The 9,985-nt window shown below is 40.2% G+C and overlaps 1 protein-coding gene across 1 annotated transcript; it reads left to right on the top strand.

Moving 5' to 3' along the window:
• Nucleotides 1-4,687: 4,687 nt before the first annotated feature.
• On the top strand, nt 4,688-9,096 carry LOC121414458. The gene is made up of 3 exons (XM_041607640.1): nt 4,688-4,893; nt 6,609-7,313; nt 8,399-9,096. The coding sequence occupies exons 2-3, from the start codon at nt 6,916-6,918 to the stop codon at nt 9,048-9,050; spliced, it is 1,050 nt and encodes a 349-aa protein (XP_041463574.1). The 5' UTR covers nt 4,688-4,893; nt 6,609-6,915; the 3' UTR covers nt 9,051-9,096.
• The last annotated feature ends 889 nt before the right edge of the window (nt 9,097-9,985 follow it).

Below are 9,985 nucleotides of genomic sequence, written 5' to 3'. Positions count from 1 at the left end.
AAATTTGATGAACACCAAATTAATCATTCCAAAGAACCTTTTTTTTTAGAAAATTGAAAGACGATGTAATTTTTGGTGTTTGCTAGTTGCCTTGGTGTCAGATTTGGGAAAGGCTTTACTACTTGTCCCAGATAATCTTTTTCTTTGATATATAATGGTGTGTACTATACCTTTTTGCTTTGCTGTAAAACTGCAAAGTAGTAGAAGCAAGAAATGTTTCTTGTAGATAAATAAATGAGACAACTCTTTTAAAGTGGTAACAAGCTTAACATGCAATTTTTGTGATATTTGAGAATTGAGACCAAGGTCTTCAAACAAGGAGGTGTTATATATATATACCTGCTTATAATGTATTCTAGTCACTACAATGTATGTTGCATACAACATTTGTTGCTAGGTCAGGCATGCATCATTGCATACCTGCTTGACCCCTTCAACATAAAATGGTTTCATGATATTTGCACTGGCGACAATTGCTCCATTGGAAAATCTGCATGTTACGCCGAACATAAAATCACACCTCCAGAACTAAATAGACCCCAATCCTTATCTCTACATCATTCTGAATTAAAAAAAAACAACTCTATTGCAATTCTAACTCTAACCCTATCCCTTCTGAGATATGAAGAACAGAGCAAATGTTGTACATGTAGGAGCAAATGTCGTGTCGACTATGAAACAATACTGGAATATTCCTTCTTAATATACATTGCACAATGTACAAAAAAAAGTGAAGAAACATGCAGACGGAAGTTGCCGATTTGATTTCTTTGCAGGTATAATTTCTTGCCTCTGCTCATATTCTCTCCCTGCCACTTTTCTTATTCATCCAACTAACTTGGATTAGCTTGAAAGGGTGTGCAGGAAACTGGTTCACTGATACATCACTTATATATATCTTGCACTTGAGGATGGTGCTGATTTACTTGCTGATCTGAAAGTATGATCATGGAGATACAACTTTGCATGATACGATCACATTATAGATATAATGTGAAAAGAATTTCAAATGTCACTTTCTGTGTGAAGAATGACTTTGTTGGAAAAAATCATGTTTATGTATATTTTTTTGTATGAAACTGTAGATAATGCGTATGAAACAATTTTATATTATGAAAATTATTATATGATGCTGGTGCAAAGTGGAAAATTATATGACCTGGTTGCAATTATGATGGTTTGTGCGTCTCATTTTCAGCATTCTGTTTTTGAGGGAAGAATGCCATGTTGCGAGAATGGGGGGGGGGATGTTAATGGAATTTGTAAAGGAAAGGGGGTAAGGGCAGGGAGAGAAGGGGGAGGGGAAGGGAGAGAGGTCGGGGAACAAGGGACAAGGAAGGGAGGGAAGGGGTGTGATAGGATAAGAGCTTGTGAAGCGGGAAGGGGCGTGACAGAGGTGGAAAGGGGTGTGACACAGATAAGTGGGTATGTGTGTGTGAATGAGGGTGGGAGGCATATTAAAAAAAAAAGTTCGAAGGGGTGTGTGAGAGACATGGGAAGGGGTGTGACAGAGAGATAAGGGGGGGGGGGAGGGTGACAGAGAGATAAGTGGGAAGGGGTGTGACAGTGAGATAAGTAGGAAGGGGGTGTGACAGAGAGATAAGTGGGAATGGGAGTGACAAGTGGGAAGGGGTGTGACAGAGATTATAAGAGGGAAGGGGAGGGACAGATATATCAATGGGAAGGGGTGCAAAAGAATGATAAGTGGGAAGGGGTGTGACAAAGAGAAGTGGGAAGGGGTGTGGCAGAGAGATAAGTGGGAAGGGGTGTGACAGAGAGATAAGTGGGAAGGGGTGTGACAGAGAGATAAGTGGGAAGGGGTGTGACAGAGAGTTAAGTGGGAATGGGTGTGACAGAAAGATAAGTGGGTATGTGTGTGACAGCGAGATAAGTGGGAAGGGGTGTGACAAAGAGAGAGGGAAGGGGTGTGACAGAGAGATAAGTGGGAAGAGGAGTGACAGAGAGATAAGTGAGAAAGGGTGTGACAGAGAGATAAGTGAGAAAAGGTGTGACAGAGAGATAAGTTGGAAGGGGTGTGAAAGAGAAAGTGGAAAGGGGTGAGAAAGAGCGATAAGGGGTGTTACAGTAAGATAATTGGGTGTGACAGTGAGGTTAGCGGGAAAGGGTGTGACAGAGAGATAAGTGGGAGAGGGTTTGACAGAGAGATAAGTGGGAGAGGGTGTGACAGAGAGATAAGTGGGAGAGGGTGTGACAGAGAGATAAGTGGGAGAGGGTGTGACAGAGAGATAAGTGGGTAGGGGTGTGACAATGAGATAAACGAGAATGGGTGTGATAGATATGTGGGCATGGGTGTAACAGAACGATAAGTGGGAAGGGGTGTGACAGAGAGATAAGTGGGAAGGGGTGTGACAGAGAAATAAGTCGGTATGGGTGTGACAGAGAGATAAGTGGGAAAGGGTGTGACAGAGAGATAAGTGGGAAAGGGTGTGACAGAGAGATAAGTGGGAAGGGGTGTGACAGAGAGATAAGTGGGAAGGGGTGTGACAGAGAGATAAGTGGGAAAGGGTGTGACAGAGAGATAAGTGGGAAGGGGTGTTACAGAGAGAGAAATGGGAAAGTGTGTGACAGAGGGATAAGTGGGAAGGGGTGTGACAGAGAGATAAGTGGGAAGGGGTGTTACAGAGAGAGAAGTGGGAAAGTGTGTGACAGAGGGATAAGGAAGGGGTGTGCCAGAGAGATAAGTGGGAAGGGGTGCGAAAGACAGATAAGTGGGAAGGGGTGTGAAAGAGCAATAAGTGGGAAGGGGGTGACAGAGAGAACTGGGAATGGGTGTGGCAAATAAGTGGGAAGGGGTGTGACAGAGAGAGAAATGAGAAGGGTGTGACAGAGAGAGAAATGGGAAAGTGTGTGACATAGGGATAAGGAAAGGGTATGCCAGAGAGATAAGTGGGAAGGGGAGCAAAAGAAAGAGAAGTTGGTAGGGGTGTGAAAGAACGATAAGTGGGAAGGGGTGCGAGAGAGAGATAAATGGGAAAGGGTGTGACAGAGAGACAAGTGGGAAGGGGTGTGACAGAGAGAGAAATGGGAAAGTGTGTGACATAGGGACAAGGAAGGGTGTGACAGAGAGATAAGTCGGAAAGGGTGTGTGAGATAGAGGTCGGAAGATGGGTAAATGTAGCATGATTTAGTTGAGAATAGGAAAATAAGTCGTCTTGCTCCTACCCTGGCGCTTCCCCAAGTCTTAGTATATAAATTAGGCCTATATGTACCAAATATGTAAGGTTCAATTATACATTAATCTTTTGAACTTAAACTCGACATGAATATAGACTGAGTTAATTTACAAGACCTTTTCTTTGTTCTTAATCTTCAAAAACGTATAACTCAACAAAAAGACAAAAAAAGAGAAATATAAATAATAATTGTGGTTCACCCAACATTTAATAATTTCAAATTAAAGAATGATTATCATTATAACCCATGATATGTCTGAAAATATGACAATGAAAGACGAACCCTAGCGTATCTAAGGGGTGGGCAGGGGGCAGACTGCTCCCTCCCTGACGAGCCACAAGTGGCCCCCTTCTTTGAACTTGAAGACTTTTTTGTCTTTTTTTGAGATGCGAAATGTCCCGTACTTGAGGTTGAAAACCCTTTTTTTTTGCTTGTCAAATTTTTGGGCGGACGAATTTGCCCCCCCTCCCCCTTTGGAAAATCCTAGGTACGCCACGGATGACGAATATGTCAAAAGGAGATTACAAAACCAGAGTGGAAATGCAATTACAATTAGCTATGATCTTTCAGTTCCTTTATATTCACATTTCAGGTTCAATATTTTTATGTCTCAACAACGACGTCACAGAACAGAGGTGGAAAAGTAACCCATTATCTCTTTTTTAAACTTCATATAAATTTATCGAACCAATTGATAATTGGTCAGGGTCAAATAATACAAACTCGATTCTCAGGTCACCAGTACGTATTTTCTTTTTCCTCCTGAAAACAATTATTATTGATTTAAGATATTGTGAATGTGTACCGAAGTTTTCATTTGTAAGGGTCGACCAGGACACCTCAGACATTCGCTATATTCACGGTGGCACAAACCTATTCACCACGGCTGGTGATATTGTTTTCCTTTGTGGAAAGGGTCATTATATGCAAAGTCTTGATTGTCACTCACAAGGGTGCGGCGAGAGAGAATGGACCCCAGTCTTACAAAGACTTACGATTGATCCGATCAATCTCAACAATATTACGGAAATTCATCAATGTCATATTTTTTTCTACAGGAAATTTGCACAATGTCCTCTGTAAGCAGAAAGGAAAACAACGAATTTTCAAGAAAACAATGAATAAATTAATATAATCATCTAGAAAATATTTTGAACATAATTATATGCATTTTAGACATTGACGTATCTGGCTTTCAATAGTTGTAGTTGATTGGATCAATCGTAACTCTTTGTAAGACGGGACCCAGACCATAGAGCTATTTCTTTGCTCTATGACCGACCAATGGCCCGTTTCATAAAGAATTGCAACTATTGCCATTATGGTAGCTACCATGGTAAGTTGGTAACAAGGCTCAGCAGCCAATTACAATCAAGGTTTCCCCGGAAGCTGCAATAATGACCAATTTCGAATAGTTGTATTTCTTCATGAAACAGGTCCCAGATCTATTATGGTGAACGTCCGGTTTGGAGTCGGTTTCGTTGGTGTTACTGTGGGCCACCGTTTCAGAAGCAATCACTGACCGATTACATCACGGAAATCTGTCATTGGTATTTGATCTGTTGGTTTCGACCGTATCTACCTTGACCAGAAGATAATTGGTCCAGTTGAAGTATAGAATAGACTAGGCATACCCCCATAAACTTATAACCTATTGATGACACCAAGTCGAACTCAGCAAACATCGACAATCCTAGGGTAAGACTCCTCAATTCTATTGGCATGTAGCTTACTTCAAAAGAGTGGTCATTCTGGCGAAAATGGACTAAAATTCAATTTCACTGAAAGTTTCAAAAATATTTTTTGCACTGATCTTTGCACCATTTTTATTTATACACTTGACCTATGTACTTGTAATTACACTCCCTTATAATGTTTTGTAGCCATACAGGCCTATGTGTGCACTTCGGATATAGTCATTGAAAACTGACCATTTCGTGTTGTTGATGTAAAGACCAGGATCAATCCAAGACATCTAAGAGAGTTAGACCTTATAAGTTTATAACTACCTGAAAGGCAGGTAGAGGTTAGTTTTGTTGCATCTTCATTATTTTGTGTAGATTGTCTAATCATTAAGTGGAAAATAGATGATTCTTTTTGGTACTTCATGTAATTAATATCATTGTTCACATGTGTGACAACATGTTTAGTACATTATTGCTGCAGGGGAAATGTGGAATTTCAAACTATAATGTCATAGTTATTTGATTTACATTGAATAAGGAGAACTGTTGATTAATTCAGTCTTTTAACTCTGTACTGATGTCGATTGATATAAAGGTTTAATTGGAGAGCTAATAACGTCATTAACCGTGAGGTTTCTCAACCCAATCTAACATTTAGATTTAATTTGTTTGATATTTTCGTTCGACATTTATTGGGCCAATGATTAAGGTCATTTTAGATACTTTATAGATATTGACATCAGTGGCGTAACTACGGGCGGGGGGGGGCAAGGGGGCACGTGCCCCCTCCCCATCGGCTGGCAAAAAAAAAACGGGGAAAGGAGAAAAGGCGAAAGAAAGAGAAACGTAGTGGGTAATAAGTCATTATTATATATTATAATATACAAGAAATAGTTTGTTTTCATAACTTTATGAAAAATTGTTTGTTTAGGGCCCATGACTTGGGTTCACCGCTCCTGGTGCTCGCATTGTCTGTTTAATGATATAAATAATTACAATCTTGTTTATTGGGATTAATAAAAATTTTCAAATCAATATACACCACATTCATTTCCTTGCACTTCGAGCTTTTATTATTTCATGTAGTGACATATACTTCATTTTCATGACTACTTAAAGTGATTGCCCCTTTAAGTTCTGACTATAAAACATTTCCAGTTCATGCCTATATACGTTCGAATTAGTGGATTGGTGACATATTCCTGCTCTTCATGATTTCCGAAAAGTCCTTAAAACGCCCCCTTTCTGATCAGAATATCACAAATTTTCAACTTGCGCTTCACGCTCGCTTCATTTGGTTAGTGAAATACGTATGGTCTTAATGAAATCCTACGAACAAGCCATAAAATTCTCCTCTTCAGGTTTGACTCCAGATCCAAAATTTTCAGCTCGTACTTTGCGCTCACGTTATTTTGATCAGTGAGATATATATCCTTTTAATGGCACAGTCCTTAAAATGTCTATATTAGGTCAGTATACCTGACTACAATGTTCGTGACTCAATTTTTTCTGGTCCCCCAATGCCGTGACACACGGTACGCCACTTATTGACATATACTTTAAACCATTTGAATTGATATAAAGCCAGTTTCAACACTTCAGTTATAGTTGGTGAATGTAAGCATGTTACAGAGATATTGCTTGAGCTCATGTTGCCTTATTGCACATTGTCACGGTTTGTTTGCTTGTATTTATGATCCCTTATGTGTGCGTGTTATTGTTTAACAGTATTCATGGAATTTGGAATTGGAATACGTGTATGGAAATTCGGAATTGATTCACGATTGGATATTGATATGTGGTTCACACCATATGAAGAAACAATATGAAATTTTGAGGATGAATTAGGCGAACAAAATCCCGTGGAACCTGTCACGTGTTAATTATTTATCGTCGACATCACAGCAACTTCAGTCACGGCCTTTGATAGTTTAGATGTCTTGATAATTTGAGCGTCATTGCATGGTTACCTAGATAAGAGCTATCTTTAAAAAACATCCTCCCAACGACAGGATTGAGTTTTTACATCAAAAGAATGGCGGGAATACCAGATAATGGAAATTCTGCAGCAGCTGGTCATCGTCTGATCATCTGGTGTGTTCCGCGCTCGGGATCCACTGCTCTGCTGAAGTGTCTTAGCTTCCTGCCGGAACATCCGACGACCAAAGACAGCAATGATCTCGCTACCTGCAGCTATGAAAAGGACGATGATTTGAGAACAGTTACGACAACGGAGAATGGTGCAGAGGTTTGGTTTGAGCCCTATAACATGTCCCGTTATGTCAGGATGGCAAGCAGGAAAGTCCACAACGAGGAATTGCCGACAGAACTCGACGGCAACGAAGACAAGTACTATCGCGCCCTCAAAGCGGTGGAGCTCATGTTGCCGTTGGTACCAGGAGGATTGAAAAATCCGAATCCCTATTTGATATCGTAAGTCAAAAGCATGCATACATATCCAATCATCATATTAACACTAACCCCAAAAGACCAGTTCGTAGCTACCTAATGGGCAACTTTGATCAAATGAACTTTCATTTCTTTCGTTATGACAGGCAGATTTCATAGCGAGATATTACGTAAGCATGCCTTACATAGCAGGATGATCGAAGAACTTGAATGGACCAGGGCGATGTTTTCATAAAGCTGTTCGTAAGTTAAGAGCGACTGTAAGAACGACTGGTGAACCTTTCTTATATACGTACCAAATAATCACCCGTGATCATTATGAAGAATATAAAAAAAGATCACCAGTCGTTCTTAAAGTCGCTCTCAACTTATGAACAGCTTTATGAAACGGCCACCGGGTAATTTAAATAGCTAATACTACAGAAATTTGGAAGAAAAAAATTAACGACCTTGTGACATTGAGGAACTGAAGGCCATCGCCCATTTATAGTATTAGTAGATCTAGTAATTTGACTCGAAATAAGACCACGTGATATATGAAAAAGCCAATGACCTACGTTGAATTTCCATTTTAAAGCAGGAAGATAGAATGAAAAGAAGTGCGTACATAGGTCTACCATTAATCAGTCTTGTTATATTTTATCAAATGGCAGTAATTCATTATTGGACCAAATGACTAATAGACCAAGGGATAATTGAACCATTTGATTAATATATTGTAATTAGGGTATTTGATATGCCTACATAGATGCAATGACTGATGGACCAAAATGGTCTTGGAACGAATTGCTTTTAAGCTAGTAGACCGACCGAGGGACAACTGGACCAATTGGTGTTTGTCTAAGTGGGCAGTGTGATCAGTAGGTCATGTGAATATTGGACAAACTGGTTTGTCCAATCCGATACATTTAGACCACTAAAAATGATATTTGACATTGATAACATGCTTTATTGAGCGGGATTTACCAAAGTCAAATAAATGGATAGATGAATCTATGAATTTGTACAGACATATACCTGCATGGGAAATATTGTTAACCAACAAGGTGTCACAGAAAGAAGTGCCGAGTTTCATTCTCTCTCTCTCAATATTTCGGTTCTCCCTACAGACTCAAAGGAATCCAACAAACACTGGAGAATTCTCAGAGCAAGATCGTAGTCGTAAAAGACATGGCATCTGGTATCCATGGTCATTTCAACTTCATCCCTGCCGGATTCCGTCACGTATTCCTCATCAGGGATCCGAGACAGGTGTTCCCTTCTCTCCGGAAACTGTTCGTTGGTTTCCTCAAACTTGACGAAGAGGCCATGTCTAAAGCGGACATTCAGAAGTTCCACCCTTTCTACGCTGCGCATCACTGGTTTGGAGAGCTATACGACTTGTGGAAGCACGTGAGGTCGACATTCGACCCAAACCCCTTGATCCTGGACACTGCGGATCTCCTGCGCCATCCAGAATCATGCTTGAGGAAGATCTGTGAGGCAATTGGTGTTGGATATCAGGAGGGTCTTCTCGAGTGGAGTGCATCAGTAGATGTGGTTGGGAGGTGGAAGAACGGGGTTTCAGAGTCACTCAGTGCCGATAATGTGCTAGAAACGATGGGTATGAAGCGGGCGTTTGAGAGCAGTCGTTTTGTTCCTCCAGCCGCAACACAGCCTCCTAGTGCGCCCTCTACGCTGACCCAAGACTGCATCCGTATTACGAAGGAATGCGATGGATGGTACAACGAGATGTACGAACATCGATTTGTACCTAAATGATGACTAGTTTGACGCGATGAAAAATATAAGTAGACCTAGACGTAATAAATTGGGACAATTGACTCTCTGTATTTCTGAGAAGTCCATAAGTTTGATGGATAAGAAGCAGATACAACAACAGAGAAAGAAAACAAAAGTACCAAAAATAAGTACAAATATGCTCTAGTACTCATAGATTACAAAAACACCAAAGTCGTACAGAGTGAAAAAGTGTAGATCTCTTATACACGCATTGGTCTGACGTCATACAGAGTTAGATCGGGAAGGTTTTCCCAGATCTGCCTATTAAAATTAAATATTGGCCGATTATAGATAAATTATGTTGGTCTGCATAAGCTCTAAATCTATACCTCTTCAGAATTTACAATGCTGTCTCGAAAAAAATATATGCAGGCTATAAAAATTGAAAATAAAATGAAAATGAAACTTCCATACCAAGAGACGTTAGGGAGTATAGGGACAGACACGGGAAGGGGTATTGTAATTTGTATTTCATTGTTTCCCATTGTTTAGGTTTTTTTTTTTTTTTGGGGGGGGTCGTTGGTTGTTTTTTCTTGGTTACGCTGTTTTGGTTTTGTAGTTTATTTTTCAAATATAAACGTAAATGACTGAGATATCATGTCATGATTAAAATCCATGTAGTCCTCCAATGCTTTGTAGTTGTAACTATCATTTCAATCAATAGTGACGGTCGGGGACTATGCTACGGGCAGGGGGCGCGACAGGGCCCTGAATGGGAACGATTTAATAAGAGGGGGCGCTGGTTCAAAGTAATTTGACAATAAAAGCTTCTCTACAAAATGAAGATTTTTGTTAATTTTTGTTATCAGGCCTAAGCATACCTAACAGATTTCCAGGGGGTGGTGACTATGATGAATAACGCACGCAGCACCCCAACTGGTTTTTTAAGTCGTGTGGAAAAATGAGGAAGAAAT

This window comes from Lytechinus variegatus, chromosome 4, assembly GCF_018143015.1.
Source record: "Lytechinus variegatus isolate NC3 chromosome 4, Lvar_3.0, whole genome shotgun sequence".
In the NCBI taxonomy this organism is placed as follows: Eukaryota; Metazoa; Echinodermata; class Echinoidea; order Temnopleuroida; family Toxopneustidae; genus Lytechinus; species Lytechinus variegatus.
The sequence above is the reverse complement of the archived record's forward strand: the minus strand, read 5'-3'. Positions and strand labels throughout refer to the sequence as shown.